We start from the raw sequence: 24,408 nt of genomic DNA, 5'->3' as shown, positions 1-24,408 counted from the left end.
CCCCCATATCCACCTATGCATCCGAGTCTGTCCTCCTGCGTTTCTCTCCTGTCCAAGCCGGCCTCCCATTCCCTTCACCTCCTCACTGGTGCCACATCCCCCCTCCATGCTGTTCCAGGGAGACAGGTCCCCAAGGCTGACCTGAGAACGGGGGGTCCCCTGCCTAGTCTTCCCCTCAGGACCCCTTGACTCAAGAATGAACTTCTCAGCCACACCCATTCCAAGTCTCTCAACCCCCATCCTGCTCTCCCATGACTTGGGATCTTTGCACTTCCCGTCGGCACCTCCCTTCCACACTTGCTTCCCCTGGCTCACTCCCAGTTCACGTGTCAATGCTCAACTCAAGCTCATGGCCGCTGGTCCCACTGGGCCACGTCTCTCACTGAAGCCTGGAGCTAGTAACCCTCTGCGGTGCCCCGGGAGCCCACACACAACCCATCACTTTGTACTGTCATCGGCAGGTCACACGTTCATCTCGCTCACTACGCGTATGTTCTTGGAGGGCCGAGCTAGCCCTTCATCTCTGAACACCAACCCTTAGCACAGGGGCTACTGTCCTCTTTCTCCCATATTTTCCAGCTAAAGAAACAGAGGCTCAGAGATGGGGCGAGGAGGGGGCTGGGATGAATCCAGCAGGGGTTAAACATGTGATCTGTGCTAAGATCACCCAGCAAATCAGTGAGCTTTGTGGCTTTGTCTCCTCTCACAAGGGGTAACAAACTCAGTGCTTTTCTGGGCCAGGTAGGTAACCTGAAAGAATGAGGTGGGACAGGTGATGGTGGGGCTATTGTAAATTGGGGAGACAGTCCACCAAAAGGCATTCAGACACACACACACACAACGAAACAAACAAACAAAAACCATCTATGAGCCCCACAGGTAGCTAGTTTTCACCTCCTGAGTGATTAGTCCAATCTACCCCCTCCCTCCTCTGCCCACCATTCCCCCCTGCCCAATCCCATGGCATTCACATTAGGGTCTGTGAGTAGTTGCTTTGCAATTTTTCCAGAGGATCACACAGCCAACTTTCTGAAAAAGAGCTAGTATGGCCATCATTGGACAAGAGGTGCCCAAACTTTCTCAGCTCTCGGTGCCTTTCGTGTCTCAATAATTTTTCCACAGCATCCCCAGGCCAAAAGAAATATCTAAAGTTCCACTAATTAAGTAGGTAGGCCCGAACAAACTTAGTGCCTGCTGGGGACTGTAAAACGTCTCAGACCTGAGAATCAGATTGGCCACGACCACCTGTGCTCCTGTCCCACACTGATTTTTGCTCAGTGCTTGCTTTTTATCACAGCAACTGCAAAGAAGCTCAGCTTTGCAAAGATACAACGTCATCCAAAGGAATGGATAATAATAACGAAGCGCTGCTTCCCTCAAAAAGTTAAAATATCTAACAGCACCCCTGCGAGTTCACAGCGGTGCCCTGGGGCACCTTAGCACACAATCTGGGAACCATGGGATTAGCCAATAAGTAGTCCTCAGGATGGTAACGATGATGAAATGATTGGCATTTACCCCTTGGTTTCAGTTTCCAGTGAGTTTTAAATCTCCAGTAATAATCTCTCTCTCAGTTACGGCCCAAGAGGCACAATGGAACAAAAGACCACATTGTTTAAAGAAATACACATCCTAATGGGACCATAACTGACTATATTATTTTTACAAATTCAGCAGAGATGTTGATAACAAAATCATCAGCTTCCACGTTCCTCCACGCCACCAAAGAAAGACCCTTTCTTGGATAAAGTGCTGTTTATATCCACCAGGACCCGGCAGAGGAAGAGATAATGAAATCAATTGTATACGTGAGCTGTCCCTGGAGTAACATTCTCCTATCCCCCTGCTCTTTGCCATGACTAACAGCCATGGTCAGAAGAAAAAAAGAAAACCTAAGAAGCACTGAATCTGGTCAGTCTAGAAGAGCTGGACAGACTCAGACTGTCTTCCCAGGTATTTGTTCTAACGACACCAAGAACACGGGAGGCAAATCCAAGTTCAATCACAGCCAAATCCAAATAAAGTAATGATGAGTGGATGTTTTCTAACTGGAAAAGTTCAGCTTGATAGCGATTCCTCTTTCCCTTGCATGGGCAACCAGCATCACACACACTTGGCTGAGAAGGGAGTAAGGAAAAGGAGGGAAACGCCGCTGCTGACTTGCGTTAAATAAAACTTCTACTATTCTTTGTTGCCGAAGGAACAGACTTCACTGTAAATGAAATAAAAATGAACAGACAAGCAAAACGGGGAGAAGATGGAATCTTAATCTTTTTCGTCAGAAATAACCATCTCCTTCCAGACTCTTCTCTCTGCACTCACATACGTCCTTTTTCTTTCTTCTTTCTTTTCTTTTTCATTTTAACCCAAAAGGAAATCATACTGTTTTGTAGCCTTTTTTCCCACTTGAAGATATATTATGACTATATTTCCATTTCAAGAACTACACTTCTAAAACACCATTTTAAGAGCTCCATAATTTTCTATGGATGAATGTGATATCATTTATTTTTTAAATCCTCTAGCATTGAACATCTACATTGTTTTAGATGTTTGGTAATATAAACGATGCTGTAATGAAAATATTCTCAGCTAAAAATTTGAGCACATCTTTGTTTTCTTAGGAAAAATTCTTTGAATTGGAATTTCTGGGTCATAGACTATACATTCTTAAAAGGTTTTGACAATGTACTGCCAAACTATCTATCCTAGCCAAAAAAATAATTTTTATTTAAAAATATTCACCTTTTTACACTCTCGTCAGCAAAGTATGAAAGAGCCACACATTCACTTCTTAAAGAGCCTTAGGGAGTTTATATTTTTTGATGCCAAAGCAACTGCTAATTAACTGAGTTGTGGGGAGGGGTAGGAGAAGTGAGAAGATAGCACCGTTTCCCAGCTCGGATTTAGAAACTAAACGATCCCTGAGAATTTCTCATTAAGTGAATTTTATGAAGACTTCCAGGCAAAAGCACATTGTGGTCATTTATATCCATGCAGGGCCAGCGTCGATGAGCAAACCTCATCGTGGCGATCTATGCAAAGCCTTGTAACATAAACATCTGGAGAAAGAAGATGGGTTTTAAGATGGGTAACCAAGAGGAGGGTCTTCAGGATTACATACACACACCACAGGGCAGACAGAGGGTAAGAGGTTCTGAAAACAGACGGGGTGGCAGAGGCGGGGAGGGGACACTGCTCACAGGCACGTTATCAATTATGAAAATACCAAGGTGTGGCTTGGTCAGTGTCATAAGCCGGCCTGAGGCACTGCAGATTCTGCTGTTGTCACATAGAAATATTCGTATGTCAACAGCTTCCAAGGAATGCTGGGGATGAAACAACACAGGACTGCAAATAGATGGGGGTAGGTGCGACAGCTCTACCGCTCACAAGCTGTACCGTTGCAGGTGATCGTGTAACTCCTGTGAACCTTAATTTCCCCATCTGTGAAATGGGTTCAAAGGCTCATTGTGGGAGTTTGGGCAAGATGATTTAGGATAGAATGCCAAGTGCTGCAGGAGAGCTTGGCACCTAATAGACAGTTGACACACGGTTGTGGACAGGAGGTGAACAAAACCAGGCAATTAGCTGAATATACTCCGTTTGAATATGAGCTGGAGAATTGAAGCAAGGGTGAGAGACCTGTATCAACTCTCCCAACAACAGCCCTGCCACTAAGTAAGTCTCGGGGCAGGTGGCAGGCCAGGCCACGTCCCCTCAGGAATGTTCTGGTGACTCACGAGAGGCAGCCACCATGACAAGAATCCCATGAAACCATGGTCTGCGCTCACATCTACCATTTGTGAGGGTTTGAAGCCAGCCTCTGGGAGGACTTGGATACAGAGAATTTGGTAGGGGTTTTCTGCCTGTCTGGTTCTGGACCAGCACCAAAGAAAGTCTGATACGGTGAACACTTATGAGAGCCGGCACCCAGCCCTCCCTCCATGGGAGCAGTAGGCGTTCAGAATTCCAAGGTTGCAAACAGAGCCTAACTCTGCCCATGGACCAAAGGAAGAAGAGAAGCATTTCTCAAGACACTTCCTTACTCAGGTGAGTGGAACAGAATTTCCTTCACATCATGGCCCGGTATAAAAAAGGAACCTCGAAAAGGGAAGGGGCAAAGGTCTCGTCTCCTTGGATAAGAATAAAACAAACTACCAAGAACGCCCAACTAAAGAAGATACTCACATACATTATGATACATCCCTGAAGACCTTAAACATCTTGCCATGGAGCTACATTTTCTGACGTAGGAAGAAAGTTCAACCTCCTTGAGACTCAGTTTTCTCATCTGTAAAATGGGGTTAACAGGAGAACCTCCCTCCCCAGGGTTGCTGAGTGCATGAAATGAGATAACAAGGGCCCCGGACCTGGCACCAGACCTGGGGCATAGTAACTGTTTCATGAAAGTGTTAGTTTGTGATATTAGTGTATTTTGTTAAGAAAAAAAGCATATTGCAAGAAAATATTTATAGGATGAGTCTATGTTTGTTTTAAAAGAAGCTATATGTAAATAAATGGTAGAAAAATGTCTTAAGGATAAGTCAAAACATGTGAATGAGGGTGATCTCCGGGTGGTGGGATTACAGCGGTGTGTAGTTTGTATTTATGCTTTTCTGGATTTGGTAAGTTTCTTTTTGTAAAAAATGAGCATTCTGTATTTTTATAATAGGAAGGTAGGAAGGAAGAAATGAAGGAAGGAAGGGAAAAAAAAATCCACCCATTCAATTTAAGTAACTCAAACCTGAAAGAACGATGAAAGTGGACAGGAGGAAACATGCAGGAATTCTAAATGCTCTTTGCAGAGTTCACGCTGACATGGGAAAATGCTTATAATATGATGTAAAGGGGAGACCAGGATACAAGATGTTTTCTGCATCCTAATTCCATCCGTGTAAAAAAAAAAATGCATAGAAGAAGGATTTGAGGAACATATGCCAAAATGTGAACAGTGATTACCTCTGAATGCTTGGATTACGGTGGATCGTTATTGTCTCAATACTGTTTTACATTTTCCAAATTGCCTACAAGAGGCCTGAAGTGCTTCTACAGTCAGAAAATACACACAACTGATAATAATAATAGTAACAATAATAATACAAACGGCTCTTACTTGCTTGATGGAAACCAGAAGCAGCAGGGCCAGGAAGGGCCTCGCAGGGGTCCAGAGAGCCCGCTTCCCAGGGGAGGGGGGAGGCCTGGCCCCCCGGGTGGCAGGGATGCCCGCGGGCAGTGTGTGGGCTCCGGGCAGGGGTCCCACTCTCCTACTCCTGGGCCCTGCCCGCCTCGGTTCCGGCCTCATCTTCCTCGCTGTGCGGTCACAAGTGCTGGCACATTGCTTGAACGGTCCAAGATGTACCACAGGCGGCCTCCTCTTGCATTCCTCTTCCTACGGCGAGAAAATGTTTGCACAAACCCTCTGGACGCCGCCCCAAGAGCGTCTGCCCCAGTCTAGAGCCATCTACCAAATCTCCAAAGTTTCTCATCTGTGACGACTCATCCCCCGCCCCGGCCCCCCCAAAAGGCAAGGAGATTTTTCCCAGACCTCCCCCAAGTCAGCTGTGCTCCTGGGACTTCCTGGACAGAGGCCGCCCAGGAGAAAAGGCAAAGCGGTCAGTGGGTTCCACCCCCTGAAGCCCCGCTCTGTGCACAGGACCAGGGTGGGACTGGCTTGGGTTCCAGCTGCTGAGGACCAGTGGCAGGGAGGATGGGCCCCTAGCCAGTTCTGAGGTGGGCAGCTTTGTGAGGGGGACAATTCTTGCTATGGCTTTAAGTTTGTCCAGGTTGGGCTGAGCCCAGCCACAAAGGCAGAGTCTCCTCTGGGCCCTGTTTATGCCAAGACTTCCAGAAAGACAGCTGCCCAGCCCAGGAGATAGCAGCTCCTGACCCAGGGCCTGAATCAAAACCTGACTCAGCACCTCGAGTTCCTGCTACACAACAGCCAAAGAACATCCTAAAAATTCAAAACTGTGCACGCCTCTGGATTGCCCCGACTGCTAGTGAGCAAAGGTTGCTCAGTCCACCTGGCAGATCCTTTGTCAGAACCCATGATCCACTACTGCCAACTAACGTGTGTGTACTTTCTCACCACACCTCAAATATATAAAATCTTTTCGCCTGGCATCCTTTTTCATTCATCCTCACGATAACCCTGTGAGGGTATGATTATTTCTCCACTTGACAGCTGCAACATTGAGTTTCAGAGAGGTTAGGTGGCTTGCCCAAGGCCACACAGCAAGTAAATGGCAGAGCCAGGATACCCAGGTCTTCTGACCAGTCACCTAACCACAGCTACTCGGTAAGGTGCCATATCTGACCCTAAGCCTCCAGGTGAGTTCCTTTTCTCTAGTAGGCTCAGCACTGCGTCTCTGAGAGGCTCTGCTTGGCCCTTCTCACCCTCCCCTCCCTGTCCAGCTCCCGGCAGCCGCTTGTAAGTTCTTTCCAGCCTCCTGAACTGGAGTCCCAGCAGAAGATGTCCTGACTGGATGAAACGCTGGTCAGCAAGAGACAGGAACACCACGTTTCCATTTAGGGATTTTTTTTTTCCCCCATAAGTTGAACCAGAGGAGCTTAACCTGGTTAACTTACCCAAGTGAGTGAATTCTGAACAGTTGGAGAAAAACAGGTGAGCGTCACTTAATGGAAATCTTTAAAAAAGTGGCAAGACTCTACATGTCAGAAGTAAAACGCTCACGATGAACACAGACGCCACCTCCCGCCAGATGGACTCATATAATGATGTGAGCTCTGGAGTCCACGTGTTCATCTCTTTGGGGCAGCAGAGAGAGGGATGAAGTGACCGAGAGGAGGAAAAGTGTTCACGTGATAGCTCTGATCCTGTGTGGGGCTGTAAAGCTAGTCTATAATGCACTTTACAGACTATCTTCCAAGTTGCCTGCTGGCAAAGACAGTGCCTGTTTGATAAGAATATTCTATCTAACCTCTTTGAACTTTTTCTCAAAAACATCTTTTTTCTGAAGGGACAGGGGTTGGGGGACTGCACATGACTTCCCAACCTGTTGGATGGATGCCATCTAGTGCTAAAACGAGGTAACTCCTCTTCCCACAAGACTGGTTGGCAACCAGGACAAACAGACACAGCTCACAGGCTACCCACAGCACAGACCACAGTCCTCCGTCTTTGCCAGCAGGAAAGTCCAGACAGAGTAATATGGACCCAAATGACCCTGGCCTTTTTCTCCTACCTGCCCAGGCTGGCGTATTCTCCATTATATCTGGGGGTCTTTGGAGGTGTCTAACATGGGATGGAGAACCTGTGTGCTCCAGATGCCATGTGGAAACTTCTGCTACCCTCCTCTGGCCCTCACTGTTTCATCAATGTCCTCTGCCCAAGAAGCAGCTTAAGTCTCCTCGGCAACGCCGCTCCTGCAGTGCCCCCTGGGCAAGGGCATGAGTGATAATGAGACAGGATGGAAGGGGGCAGGGCACAACCGTTAGAAGAATGCCACAGCCTTTGAGCATACGACAAAAACTGGTTACGACCAAGATGGTGGAAGACTTTACTTCCCGCAGACTTTGAGCCTTATTATACGCTTATTGTAATATATTAGCATGTTAATGACACGCCCACCGGCGCCATGACAGTTCCGAGGCAGACCATAGAAGCCACAAAGTGGGCGGTGTCCCAATGCCAGGGGAAATCCCCACCCCTTCTCCAAGGTAGTTAGAATATTCCTCCCACTCATTAGCGTATGAAATTACCCGGCCCATAAAAACTAACAACCCCGCACCCCAAGGCCCTCTCACTTTCTGAGAAGGTCCGCATTCTGCCTCCGATATGTGTATCCCTCTAAATAAACCCGCTTTCATTTCACTATGTCTTGCTCTCGAATTCTTTCCTGTGCGAAGCCAAGGACCCTAACTTGGCCGCCCATCCCAGGGACTCCCCTGAGACCTGGGATGTGACCATTCTGTCGCCTCCCCCCCCGCCCCCGCCCTTCTCCTGCAACAATATACCAGGGCCCCTGCCTGCCAGCTATGGAGGCCCCAGGGTGGTGCTGAATGCACCCATGTGGGGTGCGTGCCCCCCTCCCCTCTGCGTAGCACTCAGGCCCTGAAGCAGGCTGCCTAGACCTGAGCCTCTCAGTCCCTGGGCCAGAAGTTGTTCTCAGCAGCAGTCTCTTTCTCTGTAGAGCTGGGCAGCCCTCAGCCCGAGGACCCTGACCAAAGCAAAAGACAAGGGCGGAGCAGTCTCACCCAGACACCAACCAAACCACCCTGGACCTCCGTCAGAACCCAGCGTCCTTTGTAACAGCCACCAAGTGGAAACAAGTCAAGTGTCTATCCATCAGTGGATGAATGGATAAACAAATCGTGGTGTATCCACACCATGGGACATTATTCAGTCTTTAAAAGGAAGGAGATTCTGATACCTGCTACAACACGAGGAACCTTGAGGACATTATGCTACATGAAAAAAGCCAGTTACGAAAGACAAATTCCACGTATAGCTAGAGTGACCAAATTCATAGAGAGTATCGTGGGTGTTGCCAGGGGCTGGGGGTGGAGGGATGGGTAGTTAGCATTTAATGGGGACCGAGTTTCAGTTTCGTGAGATGAAAAGAGCTCTGGAGATTGGTGGCCGAACGCGAAAGTCCTTAAGTGTGCACTTAAAAATGGTTAACGTGGTAAATTCTGTGTTATGCGTATGGCACCACAGTTGAGCAAAACCAGAAAACTGGCGCCTCCAGCACCTCTCCATCGTGGGGAGGACAGAAGGGCTGACACTGTTAAAGCGGGGGCGTCCCAGCGCTACGCCTCCTCAGGGTACAGGTGCTCAAAGGATGCTGCACGCTGGAGAGCACCGGTTTCCCAGGGGGATGTGAGGGAAGATGTAAGAATGCCAGATGGCGGGCTGAGGAGGGGCAGGTACCGTGACAAGGCAGGGGAGGGGGCCCCACTGCTCATCCTGCCTCTGCACCCCGCATTCGGCCATGGACCGGGCCAGGCGACAGCGGGTACTGGCCCTCCTCCCCGTCTGCCTCGCCCTCGCCTTCTCCCTCACGGCCGTGGGCAGCAGCTACTGGTGTGAGGGGACCCGGCGGGTGGCAAAGCCGCTGTGCCAGGACCATCCGGAGGTGCTGCACTGCATCCACTACAGCAGTGGCAGCAGGGACAACGGGACCCGGGCCGTCCAGTACATTTGGGAGACGGGAGACGACAGGTTCATCTGGCGCAGGTTCCACCTGGGGCTCTGGCAGTCATGCGAGGAGAGCCTCGACAGCACAGGTGAGCACGGCCTGGGGGGCCCGGGGGGACAGGTGCGGGATGGCCACTAGGGCTTGAACCCCAGCTCTGCCGCTGACTACCTGTGTGTCCTCAAGCAAGGCTCTCCACCTCTCTGAGCCTCAGTTTTCTCACCTGTAAAACAGGAACAATAGCTGTACCCATCTCTAGAGTTACCATAAAGATGAAATGACCGAATTCACTAAAACACTGCACCAGATACAGGGTATTTATTACACGTTAGCTTTTACCATTTCCTAGTGTCATTCAGTCTCTGGCGAATCTCAAGTGGCCCCCCCACCCAACCCTAAACTGCATCCCCGCACGTTTAAGGGGTCTTGGAACAGAAGGTTCTCTTAGGAAACAAACTCACCATCATTGGTGGGAAGGGAATCCCCTGTATGGAGCCCATACCAGAAGTAAAACCATGAACAAGTCAGACCTTTATCTCAGGCAACCTTGAAATAACCCCAGCAAAGTAAATATTGTTTTCTCAGCTCGCAAATGAGGAAACTGAGTTTCCAGCTACACAGCAGCGAGCCCTCCACCACCACCATTACTCAACCCTGATTCGTTGATGTCTTTTGAACTTCAACGGGCTTGACAGGGTGGTGGTGAGGGAAGTGGTGAAGGAAGAGGACAGAGAAGAGGAAAGAGAAAGTTATCATTTGGAGGACGTATTTCAGAAAACAGTGTTTTTACCTCGTGAGCAACCGAGGAAGGAGGAATTCGGCAGCCTGGCTGCAAACCCGACCCCATGCTCGGGGCCAGGATGTTCTTCCCTTCCTGCTGGGAGAACACGGCCCTCAAGGTGGAAAGGAGAGGACCCCCACCCCTCAACATGCCCATCCTGACCTCAGGCTTATTACATTACATCCTTGTACAGTTTTTTGCTTTTCCTGAAGTTTCTAATTGCCTTTTCTTTCCCCATACCCGGAGCATGAGTAGTTTATTCCTGAGGTCTAAGTAAAAGGCAACAAGAAGGAACCCTCTAAGATGCTGTGTGCCCCTCCCCATCACTGCCCCCGTGGTCACTGCAGAGGGGCAGTGCCAAGCCTTGCCCTCCCATGCATACAGGCCAGTGCCTGTGGCCTTTGCTCTAAGTGTGGTGGGGACCCTGCAGCAGTACAAGGAGCTAAGGCTACTGGAGGGGCTTTCCCCACCTCTCTCCTCTGGGAAGTGCACTCTTCCTATCCGTCCACTCTCTCTACCCTCATGGACAGGCGCGGGAGGCTCATGACCCTGCCTCCCGAAGGGGCCTCAAGATAGTCTCAGGTTTGTGGTTTGGAAAATACAATCATCATACCCCTAGGCAAACTGCTTGAGAATTACCATTCCCTTCCCAAGTCCCCATCTGAGGGCTGCCTATTTCTATTTCCACAGCTGCATGTAAAGCATCACACCAGCTATCAAATGGTGCACGTCACAATCACCCAGGGAGTTTGTAAAAATCCAGATACCCAGCCCTGGACTTTCGGATTCAGCAGATCTGGGATGCGGTCTATAAACCTGCATTCCTTTAAAAAAAAATATTTAACCAAGGTAATATTTACACATAGGTAAGAGATCAAATCATTTTGAAAGGCTTCTAAGAAAAACTAACAGTCTCCTGCCACTTCCTACCTCACAACCTAGTGCTATATCCGGGGGAATCCACTTTTAGCTTAGTTCTTTCTCCTGGTATTTGCCTCTGCATTTCTAAACAATACGCTGATATTGCTATGTTAGACAGTATCTATTAGATGTTACATAGTATCATGTTAGACAGTATCTATTAGATGTTAGATAGTATCATGTTAGACAGTATCTATTAGATGTTAGATAGTATCATGTTAGACAGTATCTATTAGATGTTAGATAGTATCATGTTAGACAGTATCTATTAGATGTTAGATAGTATCATGTTAGATAGTACCTATTGACTTCCTGTCATAATAGACAAGGATAAATCTCTCTCACCACCACATCCCATATCTGCCATCCTTCTAATATAGTTATATTGCTGTTCTATTTAAATCAACAGACCAATAATTTATTTACACTATACACATATTGTTCATCACAGAATCAAGAAGGGTGCTATCACTACCTTAAACTTCTTATACAGCTTTTTGCTTTTCCTGTAGTTTCTAATTGCCTTTTATTTCCCCATTCTCATAACTTTTTTTTTTTTTTTTGCGGTACGCGGGCCTCTCACTGTTGTGGCCTCTCCCATTGCGGAGCACAGGCTCCGGACGCGCAGGCTCAGTGGCCATGGCTCACGGGCCCAGCCGCTCCGCGGCATGTGGGATCTTCCCAGACCAGGGCACGAACCTGTGTCCCCTGCATCGGAAGGTGGACCCTCAACCACTGTGCCACCAGGGAAGCCCTACATTTTGTTTTCTTTTATTCTCCTCAATTCTCTTTTCTGTCTGGTGTTATCTGTATTTTTAATAAGCTCCCCTGGTGATTACGCCACAACCAAAATTCCCCAGGGTACATAGAGCAAAGCCATCTGGAAAGAGGGGAAAGTATGGAATGAATTCACTAAAACCATTTCTGTGTCAGGCACAGGACTAGGAGAACGAGAGCAGGGGTGGGTGCAAAGGTGAGTGAGCCACAGTGGTGAAACAGAGATAAAATTAAAACAAGGAAAAATGTGATAATGATATAACAAAGACTCAATGTGATACCGAATTGGAAAGGAGGAAGAGGCTATTGACAGCTCTGGGCACGGGAAGGTTTTGTAAAGGATGTGGCCATTGTGCCAGGCCTCGAAGCAGGACTATGATTTTAATAGATGGAGACCGGGGCTGAGGATACTCCAGGCAGACAGAAATGAGTGAGCAAAGGTCTGAGGCAGGACGGTCCAGGCGTTTGCATCAGAACACAAGACAGGGGAGATGAGGAAACTTCATTACAGAAGAACTTAACTCATAAAGCCCTTCAGCATCACCTGAGGCAGCTTCTCCTCCCCAGCAACACAAGGTCATGGTCACTCCAGGACAAGAAACTGAGCAGGACAGCATTCCTTAGAAAGAAAAGGCTTAACTGGAGAAAATTAGAAGCTTTACTATTTGTAATGTCAGCGAGCTGGGGCTATAGTAGAACCTGAACTTGAGAACAAGAGTTAGAAAATTAGGTGGAAGGGAGCTGCTTCCCCAGGGACCAGGGGACCTGGAGAAAGGACTTCGCATGAGCTGGGCTTGAGAAAAGGGTGGAACTGGAAACCTCATCTCTTAAACAATGTCAAAGCTACAAGATTCAGGGCTTCCCTGGTGGCGCAGTAGTTGAGAGTCCGCCTGCCCAGGGTGTTGCAGCCAGATTGCCCTCACATCCTACATATTTCTTGATATAATAAGGTCGTCCAGGTAAACCGAGGTCTTTAAATATTGTCATCACTTTACTAAGAAGGAAGAAAGGAGGCCATTGTCCTCAGAACACCTTCCCCCCTCCCCAGAAATGTGATCACCGTGCTACAAGATGCCCCTAAAACAAAAAAAGCTAGAATTAAATTTTTACTAGATAATAACTAAAATAGTAGCAAACGTATAAGGAAATAAAGCAAAAGGCCTACATTAGGTTGCAAATAAATGCCTACAGAAGGTGGTAAGGGCTAGCGGGGAATGCCAGTGACCTTGAAGCCTCAGCCTTAGCTGAAGGGGGCATGTCTTGCTCAGCTCAGCCTTACGGGCTTGTGGGCTTATGAGCTCAATGTCATCAGTTCCTCTGGTTGTTCAAGGGAAGCAAGCTATCTGGCTTTCCATGTGAAAACACATTGCCCAGGCCCAAGAAGTCATGGCTGCAGCAGACGGCAGCCTGGGGCCCCCTCGGGGAGATTACTCCGTACAAACTTCTGCTGTTTAGTCTAATTTAGCACAAGTGCCTGGGAGAGGCGGGGGCAAAACAAAGGAAAAGACTGCAACTGGAGGTGGATGGAAGGCACCCACCCGGGGCTTTAGAGAGAGGGTCAGGAGAGGTGAGGGGGGCTGAGTAGATCTGGCCGTAAGGACTCCAGCCTGGGGAGGATGTGCAGGAGAGGAGCCTCGGGGCTGTCCGGCCACCCCCAGCTCTGCTGCCCCCTGAGGCTTCCTGGATATTTTCCTTCTGAATCAGCTCCATCTCCATCCCCCTAAAAGTTGACCCTCCCGGGGATCCCCTACCTGGAGTGCTGTTTCCGGTCTGTTAAGTCACACCAAATCGCTCTGCACCTTCTTCCTAATGCCTTTAAAGAGAGAGAGCAGCCTCCGAAGTGAAGATTTAAAACAAAAACTCCTGGCTGGGGCAGCACTTCGACTAACTGTTCTTTTTCTTGGACGAATGAATTAGTCAACAAAATGCGTTGATTTCCAATACTACGCTGTTCTGCTAAACTCAGAAAGTTCAAGGACAGAGGGACCTGGGCACCCCATAGTGGGTGGGGGCTTGGGGAGAACAGCAGACAGGTTTCCAGAGTCTGTCCCCAGGACTACGACACCGTTTCCTAGGCTGGCTGGCTGTACGGCTTGGCTGGTAAACTTCTGTCCAGCTATGTAACACCTGCCTGTCTGGCTTTGTGGGATTTATAAAGATTTTTCCTCTTAATCCTGCTGGGCTTATTCAAAAGGAACATCATTTCTGAGGATTCATATTAATCAAGGGGTCACTGTGGTCTGACCCTTCGCCCAGGCTAAACTCACCCTCCTAAGCTATTGGGAATTCTCTTAATCTCCTTGGCCGGCCTCCATTTTCACTTTGCCCTGCCCCTGGCTCTGTACCTGGCCTCCTCTTTACTCCTGCTGAGATAAGGCAGCCCTCTTCAGAAGACAAGACAGACCCTTAGGCCTCCGTGCATTAAGTATAAAGACAGCAGGTGGTGATGTTGAAAAAAGCACTGGGTCCCGGGTGAGAAAATCCAGTTTCAGCTCCTGATTCTACCAACCTGTTTGAGGCTGGCCTCCAAATCTGTAAACTACGGATATCTGTAGTTGCCTTTATCAGTAATTAAACACACCAAAAAGTGGAAGGCTGCTCCCAAGATACTTTCATAACTTTCTCATTGGAGGACTTTGATAATACCCATTTTGCAGATGAAGAAAGCGAGGCACAGAGAAGTCAAGGAACTTCCTATGATTCCTGACTGGGGCAGAACTGGCATAGAAGCCAGTCCTGTTGGATTTAAATGCCGCATTCTGTCCATGATGTCCATCTGCTACTCTCACTCCAGGCCTGCCTCACAGGGTTCTAGTGAGGAGCTGATGAGATGATGTGAAAAAAGGACCCCCATCAGCCCCAAAGTCCCTTGCAAGAGAGCAGGTGCGAGTGTTGAGATTTCCCCAAGGCTGTGGACCTCCCTAGTAGAACTGGGGCGACCAGGACGAATGTTGAGCTACCATGGCCATAACACTGCTATCAACCGAAAAAAAAAAAAAAAGCACAACCTAAAAGCTGAGAATTATGTTTTATCTGGGGCATTACTGAGGACTTAAGCCTGGGAGACAGCCTCTCAGAGAGCTCCGAGGGACCATTCCAAGGAGGTAAGGGGGGAGCCAGGATATATAGGAGTTTTTGCAAAAAGCCAGGTAATCAAACATCAAAAGATTACTGCTAATTAAAGAAAAACCAGGCATCTCAAGAAAATGAGTGCAGCACTTTTCTATGTATGGGAAGATGCAAGAGTCTGGGCTTAATGAAATTCTTCCTTTGATACGCATCTTCACTGTCTAGGGCCAGTAACCCGGTTTTCCGCAACATCCTTTGTTGACTGATATGGCAAGTGACATTCTCTGTCCACACCACTGCTGCCGCCAAAAGCAGAGAATCAACCAGGAAAAATGTCCCATTGCACAATCCAAAATGGACTTAATTAGAAGGCTGCAGAGGCCAGTGTGGCTGTAGATTGGCAGATAGCTCCCTGATTCTGTTGCGCTTGGTCCCAGGCGGTGTAAATACGCTCCTTCGGGCCACTTGTTGTGGACAGTTAGGTGACAGATGAATCCCTGCTTCCGAATCAAGCCAGAGAGTATCCCAGCAGGGCAGCTCAGCCAAATGGCGGTATCATAAACCCAAACTTTATTTCTCTTCTTCCTATAGCCCAGCAGAGGGGCAACGCAGAAGCATGAAGGGATGAGGCCCAAGGGTACTTGGAGGTTGAGCATGGCAAATCTCAAGGGTTATGGCCTTTGGGCATCTGTACCTTCAAAAGCATGCACCTGGCCATACATAGCATACTTGATGAAGTAGAAGGTGAATGCTAGCTTGCGCTAAGGAAGCAAAAAATGGGTTCTGCATTGGGAAGTCAGCTTGCTGGAGAGAGGACGTGAAAGAAGAAGAGAGATTTAGACGTGAGGCTGGAGGAATGGGGGGAGGCTGTATGAGTTCTTGAATTGGAAAGTGATCTGGAATTTTCTCTTCTATAAGAGAAAATATATTTTCTAAAGTCCAAAGATGCTCCTCAACATTACTTCTCTCCCTGAAAACTTCCAGAAAAGTTAGTTGACGTGACCTTTGCCCTCAAGGTGCTTACAGTCTAGTAATAAATGATGATTTATGCTAACCATAAGCAAAAAGGCCCCATTAGAACTCATTTTTAATTAATTAATTTATGTATTTATTTTGGCTGCGTTGAGTCTTCACTGCTGCGCGCGGGCTTTCTCTAGTTGTGGCGAGTGGGGGCTACTCTGACCGATGCGGTGCGAGGGCTTCTCGTGGCGGTGGCTTCTCTTGTTGCGGAGCACGGCCTCTAGGCACACGGGCTTCAGTAGCTGTGGCTCGCGGGCTCAAGAGCTGTGGCTCGCGGGCTCTAGAGCACAGGGTCGGTAGTTGTGGTGCACGGGCTTAGTTGCTCCGCGGCATGTGGGATCTTCCCGGACCAGGGCTCGAACCCGTGTCCCCTGCACTGGCAGGCAGATTCTTAACCACTGAGCCACCAGGGAAGTCCCAGAACTCATTTTATTCCATTAAGGTTTAAGTGCACAGTAACTAGGAGAGCAGCCTTTCTACCTAGTATCTCATTTAATCTTCAAAGCAAGGCTAGTGTGGGGACTGTTGAACAGATTTTAGAAACGGGAAAGCCATTCCTTTGAAGAGTTAATGATCTATGCCCCTAACTTCGCCTCTTTTAGCTCCGACCAGCTCAGACTGGGAACAGCAGGATGCATCTCCGCTACAGCCGGCTGGGCTGCATTAAATCAGCGACTTGGCTGGACCGCGCAGGCGGGACCCCTGCAAGCCCAGTGCTAATGCTGAAAATGCCTCTACCTGTGTCTTCTTTACCATTCCTTCCTCTCAGATGTCCTTGGACCCACTCTTCCTAACTGTGCAGAGAAGAATCAGGCAATTTCCAAGGCTCCTCCCACTCTGCCACCCATGATTCATTTCGGGGCTGAAGTATGGAGAAATTGGCACACCCACCTGGGACAGGATCCCAGAAGGTGATTTGCTGTGGTCTCAATCATCCATCTGTCACTCACCCCCAAACCAGAATCTGGTGACATCCGTCCACTCAGTAGATATTTAAGGACTTAGCTCCTTCAAAGGGACTACACATCAAAAGTAGCAACGCAAGGTTTTCTAGCCAATCTGTGCAACGTGACAGACGATACAGGCAAAGCATACCCCCCAGAGCGCAGAAGAAGCCTGGTGGTGGCTTCTGCCCCGTACCTGGTACACACAGAATAACTGCTTCCTTTCGCTTCCCTTCCAGAAAGCAAAATGGAGTACAAGTAATTGGCTCACTCGGTAGCAGAGATAGTTCTGATATCTGCTCTAATTCATTTTTTTTAATGATTACGAACATTGTCACTTGCCCTCTACCCAGAAAGAAATTATTTCAGACTCATATCATCATGGATGCTGTTTGGGAAGTCAAGTACCCTGGTCTAAGGCTTGCAGCGTCAGTCCAGATGGGCTAAGTTATGCTATAATAACAGACAAGCCCCAAGTCCCAGCAGTTTAAGCCAACAAATTCATTTCTAGCTCTTGCTGTTTGTACTTTTCAGGTCGGTGAGCAGTGTCTCCTCACTGGAGCCACTCAGGGATCTAGGCAGACAGAGACTCCAGCTGGACTAGTGCTTTTGTGATCATGGAAGCAAGAAGATGAGAACCTTTAGACAAAACACGGGCTCTTAAAACTTCTGACCAGAAGTGACCTCCTCCCCCCATTTCCACTCTCGATTCTTGGCCAAAGAAAGGCCCGTGGCCTAGCCTGGATTCACTGGAGCAGACCTGTATCATGATCCCCCAGGGAGGTGCACCACCTGTTGGGGAACAATAAAGCCACACTCCCCAATCCTTGTTCAAAATAACCTGGATACCCTCAAGGGATCTAGAAACACAGTTTGCCCCTAATAGTCAAGGTTCACCCTACTTGGGCTTCTGTCCTCTTTTTCTTCTAGGTGAAAAGTGTAGGAGTTTCCAGAGTCTAACACCAGCTGAAGAACGAGGTAAATACCTTCCTCATGTTCTGACCACCAGCCCTCCTCGCACTTTGGACAATTTCTATGGTTTTGGTTGGGTTGGGGGAAAAGAGGAAAGAGTTATTTATGGTTTTGCTACGAAGTCAAGTCCAAAAGCCAGAACCACTGGCTCTTTTCATGTGCCCTGTAGTCAGTAATGCTAGAAAATGTTAAACCACTGACTTTGCGGAGGAGAGGGGAAGCCCTGATCGGTAGTGTTTGCAACTTTCCAGGGTGTAAACGCTCCCACCATGGCCGATTTCAAGCTACCGATGTGAGGTGACCACGGAACAGGAAAGAGATGAGTCTAGCTCATCACTTCCTATAGCGTTTTTTCTTTTCTATGACACTCATCAAATTTGTACTTACTTTCCTAGTATCTGTTTTCCCAGCTAGAATATAGCTTTTGTGATGGCATGGACCACATCTGTTCCATTCATTGCTGTGTCTACACAGCACCTAACTACCTTATAGGTGGCCTTTTGCAAATAATAGTTTCTCTCCCTGCCCCCTTTATTCACTCCCTTCCACATCCAACCCAGTTTCTTGAAGCTGCAGATGAGGTCCCACCCAAAGGGTAAATCATAGGCTCACACGGAAACAAATGAGATTTTGGTATCTCGAATCAGGGCTCCTCTATGCTCAGATTCCTTTGCCCACCCTGGTTAAGTGGATCCTCTCCTTTAAAAGACAAAGATAATGTCTTCTGGTGGAATCAAAATGACACTTCAACTTTTGAACTAGGCCATGGGACCTCCAGTATCCCTCAGCTCCCCACATCAGAATTTTGCTTAGTGCTTTTTCCCTTCCAGCGAACGACAATCTTTACAAACTTCTCTTTCAAGCCCCAGGACCCCCCTTTCACTGTCAGCTTTCCAAGACTCTGCAGAGGTATCTGTGGTTTTTCACCCCGCGGTGCTGGTTTTGTATTTTTTTGTTTTAGAAGTGAACTAACTCAAAGGACTAAATATCCTAGTACTTCTAAGTTCCCAGCGTCTCTGTCATCCTTACATTTTGCAGGTGTTTTGTGGCTGTGCATTGGGGCTGAGGTCCTGAGTATCCTCCTGACGTTGACAAGCGCCATCGTCCTGGGCTCCAGAGTGAGTCATCACAGCTCTGGATTCCACTGGCTCAAGGTGGATGCCTCTGTGGCCATCCTCATGGTGCTCGCAGGTACTTTCCCCGAGAGCATGATCAGAACAGGCAAATTCCCCACAGCCTGCCCCAGAGGCAACTGGCCAAGCTCCAGCCTGGCTCTTCCTGTCGCTAGCCCATTCAGCGGGACATCTGGTCCACGGGAGAAGCTACTGGATTAACCCCATTGGTGGAAGCAGTGGGTGACTGATGAAACAAAAGGGGGAGAGGCACAAATGGAGAATAAAACTGATCGGTATGTCTTTGTCCCAACCCTGGGAAGGGGGTCCACTGGCTCTGAGAACAGAGATTGCTTTGTTTACTACAATGGTTAAGCATGAGTCTGTGGAGAAATCCTCCTTGCATTCAGATCTCTCCTACTTAATGGCGGTGTGACCCTGGGCAAGTGGCTTAACTTCTCCAAGCTAGCTACCTCAAAAGGCTATGGTGAAGACTAAATAAGAATGCACCTAGTATATAGGAAGTACTCAAGAAAATGGTAGCTTGTTAAGAATTATTATCCAAGTTTGGGGTCAATATCCCACTGACGAGGATCCCCAGTTGGTCACTGCCTGCCATACATTTATCAAATAAAAACATAAATGTTATGGGAGTCCCTGAAAAAGAAAGACAAAACAGTAAGACAACGAATATTTAAAAGCAAAATTCAAGGAAATTTTCTGGACCGAAGACCAAAATCTGTATACAGAAAACTCCCTCCAGATACCTGAAAAAATTACACAGTACATTCAAGTCCTAGACACATCCCACTAAAACTGTAAAAGGAAAAAAAAATCCTCTGGATCTCCAGGCAAAAAGACCAATTCACCTACAAAGGACAGAAAACCACACTGGCGACTGACTTCGGTTCCCACTAATTATTTGCTATGTAAGTCTACTGTGGCCAGAATATATTCAGATTTTTATGCAAAGTTTTTATGTGTCAGCAAACAATCCACATTCTAAAGAATACCGTGACAGAACTTAGTAAAGTATGGCTTAAGGCCAAATGTAGCTCAAGGACCTCCCCTATGTGCTGGGAAAGAGAGGATAGAAAATTGATGCCTCTGAGCATAGTGACACAGGGACGTGATAAAATAGAAAGATGTGGTCTTGGGAGGGATGACATGGCAAAGGAACCTATACCACTGCGTAGATCGGTGACTCTAAGAAATTAGTGTACATGTAAAACATGAAGGCTGCTTGGAAGGGCTCAAGGAGGATGCTAGTGGGCTCTGGACATCCAACTCATGTACCGTAGAGAAACTACATTCTTCACTGTGGCTCACAAGCTTTCCTTGTGCAGGGCTCCTAGCCATGGTGGCCCACATGATGTACACAACCATTTTTCAAATCACTGTGAACGTTGGACCGGAAGATTGGAAGCCTCAGACGTGGGACTATGGCTGGTCATACTGGTGAGTTGCTGGCCACGGTGTTCAAGCCCCGAAGGACCAGCAGGGAGGCACACAGGTTTTGTAGGACCACTGACCTTGGTCATGGTTCTGCCACCTGCTACTCTTGGATTAGTTTCATAATCTTTCTGTAGCCCAGTTTCCTCATCTGTAAAATGATGTACCTGTCTCAGTTGTGCTTACGGGAATATAAAGAGGTTATGTTTATAAAATTCTTGGCACAAAGTGCTCAAGAAATAGAGATCGTGCTGTTACTTTCTTAAACACAGCTTAAGGGGAAAAGTCCTGCTATAATTCCTAATAAATACTTCAATGAGGAGAGACCCAGCCCCTGATCCTAACGGAAAGACAGGCCATGACATAGAAGTTCTAGCTCTACCAGAAAGACTCGACCATGTCACACAAGACCACAGGGGTTCTCTTTGATGTGGACCTCCGAATCCTGGCTGCATCTTAAAATATATATATATACATATACTTACATTTTCCTCCTCTATAACAACCTCTTGTGTTACTTTCTCTTTGTAAAACAAGTGTCATGTTCAGGGCTCACTCCCTCATCCTACTATATACCAGGGTTTGGCAAATACATCTATGTTATGACTATCCATAAACTTCATGATTTATTAGATTCTGAATGCTTCTTCATCTTTGAAATCTGAAGAAGTTAATTTTTACAAATGTTTATCTTTACACCATTTCCTCCACTTGTTTGTCACTTTAGCTGTCTCCCTCTGAGCAGGTGCCATTGGTCCTGAGGTGACCTCACCAGCACTGCACACAGTCAGGAGTACCGCTGCTCTAGAGCTGAGAGGGATGTCAGGTGGGTCAGGATCCGTGGCCAATTTATATTGAGGTCCTACTGCTGTGGATGTAAGCAAATCCCAAACATCACAGGAGTTTGAAAAATGGTCTGTTTGTTTCCAATATCATTTTGTTTCCTATTGCTTTCAATTTCTTAAGTTTCAATAAGAGAAATACATACAACTAGTTTTTAAAAATCAAATGGTACTAAACATGACAATCTCTCAGTCCCATCTCTCCCTGCTCTACTCTTCCAACCCACCAAAACCCTCTGTCTTCCTGCTCCACTCTGGAATGGAGCTGTCGAGTGGAGATTTCCCTTTGCTAGTCCCTTGTTTCCTTGTGTCCTAGGTCCTGTATCATTATCCTAGTTAGTTTACAACCACTTTTTGGTGGCAGCACATCCTCCAGTAGCTTTTGAAGACAGGATTCAATGAGAGATAAATTATTTTATTCCTTGCATGTCTGGAAATGTATTTTTTCAATGCTCCATCTTGATTGATAGTTTGGTGGTATGTAAAATTTTTTGTTGAAAGTCATTCTCCCTTAGAATTTTGAAGATGTGTCTGTTTCCTTCTAGAATGTATTGCTTCCATCAAGAGTCCAATACCATTCTGATTCATGTTCTATTACAGGTAATCTATTGTTTTCTACTCTTTATTTATGGAGTCCTGAAATGTCGTGATAATGTACCTTGAAGGGGATCTTCTTTCCTTCACATTCATTCTTCTTTCATGTGCTTGGTGAGCCCTTAAATTGGAATATTCACGTCCTAGAATTCTGAGAAATTTTCTTGTATTATGTCTTTGATTTTTCTATTCCTCAGTCTTCTGATCTCTTTTCCGAGAATTTTTATGAGTTAGATATCGAGTCTATTGGATGAATTATTGACATGTTGTTGCACCCCTTATATTTTCTATCTCTTTCTCTTTTTGGTATTTCTGAAATTTTTCTTTCTATTTGCCTCCAACTTTTCTATCGAATTCTTATTTTGAATCTTATTGGACTTTCCAAGATCTTCCTTGTTTTCCAGTTGTTCCTTTTTCATATATCCTGGTATCGCTTTATTGATGAAATATCTTCTCATATTTCTCTGAGGATATTAATCGAAGAGTTTTCTTTTTGTTGCTGTTTTCCTCTGTTCCTTGTATTATATTTTTCCTTCAGATTCCTGTCTTTCTTTTTTAGGGGGGTGGATTTGGGGTTTTTTTGGCCGTGCCCCATGGCATGTGGGATCTTAGTTCCCCAGCCAGGGATCGAACCCTGTGCCCCCTGCATTGGAAGCATGGAGTGTTAACCCCTGGACCACCAGGGAAGTCCCCAGATTCCTTTCTCTTCTGTTTGTTGTTGGGCCTTTCTCCTAGATCTTGGTATCCTTGATTGTCAAGTCGTATTTAAGGATGACTGGAAACCCTGGAGTGGGGTTGGAACTTAATAACCGGTAGGGTTTTTGTAGCTGATTGGATATGGAGCCATTTATTTTACCTGGGAATTCCACCCCATGAAACATACACACATGTCAGTTTGTAGAGGTTCTCAGCAGCCACTCTTCTGGGTTCTGTGAAAGATGAAAAGTGTAGACTATCAACTCAGAATGCAATAGGCTTCCAGAGGATAGGGATATAAAAATAACCATGCCCAGTGCCAGTGTCCTGGGTTAGAGACAACAACAAAAAGTAATACGTATGTTAGCAGATACTATGCTGAGTACTTCCCACGCCCATGTGAATTCCTCACAACCGTCTGGTGTGCAGCATTGCTGTCATTCCGGTTTTGCAGATGAGGAAACTCATCCAGAAAGATGAAGTTGCCACTTCAAGGTCACACAGTTAATAAGAGATGGGTACAAACCCACAGTGCAAACTCTGCACAATGACTCCAGAATTGCTTCTCTTAACCATCAACACGTTGCCTACGACAACACATTGGCTGCTCTCTGAGATCCAAATTGGGTAGAACCAGCAGCTAACGTTCCACCCCAGCAGGAAGCCCTGGAATCATAGCCCTACACCCTTTCCTAACTGTGCCTTTTGTTGACAGCCTCGCATGGGGTTCTTTTGCCCTGTGCATGGTGGCATCAGTCACGGCCGCGAGCAGATACACGGCAGCCCGCGTGGAACTGGCAGAGAAGAAAAGCGTGCGGAAGGGCAGTCAGCTCTCTCAACGCAACTTCCAGGAACCCAAGTCTTCAGAAGGTGTGTGGGAAACAGAAGCTGCTCCCAGCCCCGCTGGGTGTTCCCTCGTCAATATATCTGAGCACCTGCCATCAGATGCCAAAGGCAAGGTGTCCGTGTGCTAGCCAGGGTTCATGGCTGCCAGGTCTGCACAGGCAGACAAGCCAGGCACTTATGTCCACAATGAACATCTTTGGAGTGGGCTTCCCAAAGCTGTGGTCCAAGTAAACCTTCCACCTGCCATCTTACCCTTCACTAAACACCTTTGGCTTCAGTTTCTGATTCCTGTTAACATGTCAGTATCCTTAAGTGACATAATATTTATAGACTGTATCAACCATTGATACTCTAGTATAAATGAGCATCTCACGCTTTCCTGACAGTTTGATAAGGGTGACAAAAAAAAACAAAAAAGGGAACATGTGGGTGCTAAGAGTAAGAGAAGCTGAAGAAAAGGGAAAACAGGCTTTGACTACAAAGGATGTAAATTTGTTGCCCACACAGTTTTGTTGATAGAAGAGTCCAGAACGTTTTTTCCTTAACTGACACACACAAATTGATAGTATGTGTGACTATCCCCTATTTTCTTTTTTGTTTTAATCCAGAAGAAATGAATTTAAAAATTAGTTTTGTGGTATTTTTAAAACATATTTTCTTCTAAACTTTCTAATTTCCACCTACAGGAAAATCAGTTTGGAAGGATAATCAAATGATAAAACAAAATGAGAACGGTTGAATGGAATGACATCTTGTCACAGTTAAGTGGAACAAATGTCTGAATTGGTGTGCTGAAATTAAATTGCCAGGCACTTCTGCTTCTAAAAATAAACATTGCAGAACATGCAAGTCTTGTGTGTAACAGTGGTGTGCTGCATGCTTCCTAACTTGTTCGGTGACAATTTTACAGAAATTTATCTTGTATTTTAAACTAACATGTTACTGAGGCCACAGGTTGTTAGACACAGAATTTGGGTTGTTGGTGAAAAAAAAGGACTGTCGTATTCTAACAACCCTAAATGCATCTTAGCTTAGACTCATTTTTCAAAAATGTGTTTATGTTTAGTGCATATATCATTTCTGAAAAAAAAAAAAACCCTGAATGTTTCAAATAAAATCACTCCATCCGCTTATGCTAAACTGTAACATTTAGATTGTCATAGAATAAGGGGCAGTTCAGCGAACTTCTTCACGTTTGGGGCTCCAGTTGAGTACCTGCCT

At 46.7% G+C, this 24,408-nt stretch overlaps 2 protein-coding genes across 2 annotated transcripts in view; one reads left to right on the top strand and one right to left on the bottom strand.

Annotated features, from left to right (window-relative positions):
• GLP2R (glucagon like peptide 2 receptor) overlaps positions 1–5,305 on the bottom strand; it is a 47,559-nt gene extending 42,254 nt beyond the window's left edge. Inside the window, exon 1 of the mRNA XM_024748453.1 lies at positions 5,117–5,305. Within this exon, the coding sequence (XP_024604221.1) occupies positions 5,117–5,305 (189 nt within the window). The remainder of the gene's footprint in view (positions 1–5,116) is intronic.
• Positions 5,306–8,957: 3,652 nt separating this feature from the next.
• On the top strand, positions 8,958–23,315 carry GSG1L2 (GSG1 like 2). Its single transcript, XM_024748397.1, has 5 exons — positions 8,958–9,252; positions 17,604–17,651; positions 18,684–18,836; positions 20,104–20,215; positions 23,057–23,315. The coding sequence occupies exons 1-5, from the start codon at positions 8,958–8,960 to the stop codon at positions 23,313–23,315; spliced, it is 867 nt and encodes a 288-aa protein (XP_024604165.1).
• The last annotated feature ends 1,093 nt before the right edge of the window (positions 23,316–24,408 follow it).

Source organism: Neophocaena asiaeorientalis, unplaced genomic scaffold (genome assembly GCF_003031525.2).
Source record: "Neophocaena asiaeorientalis asiaeorientalis breed wild unplaced genomic scaffold, Neophocaena_asiaeorientalis_V1.1 scaffold543, whole genome shotgun sequence".
Taxonomy (NCBI): domain Eukaryota; kingdom Metazoa; phylum Chordata; class Mammalia; order Artiodactyla; family Phocoenidae; genus Neophocaena; species Neophocaena asiaeorientalis.
The sequence above is the reverse complement of the archived record's forward strand: the minus strand, read 5'-3'. Positions and strand labels throughout refer to the sequence as shown.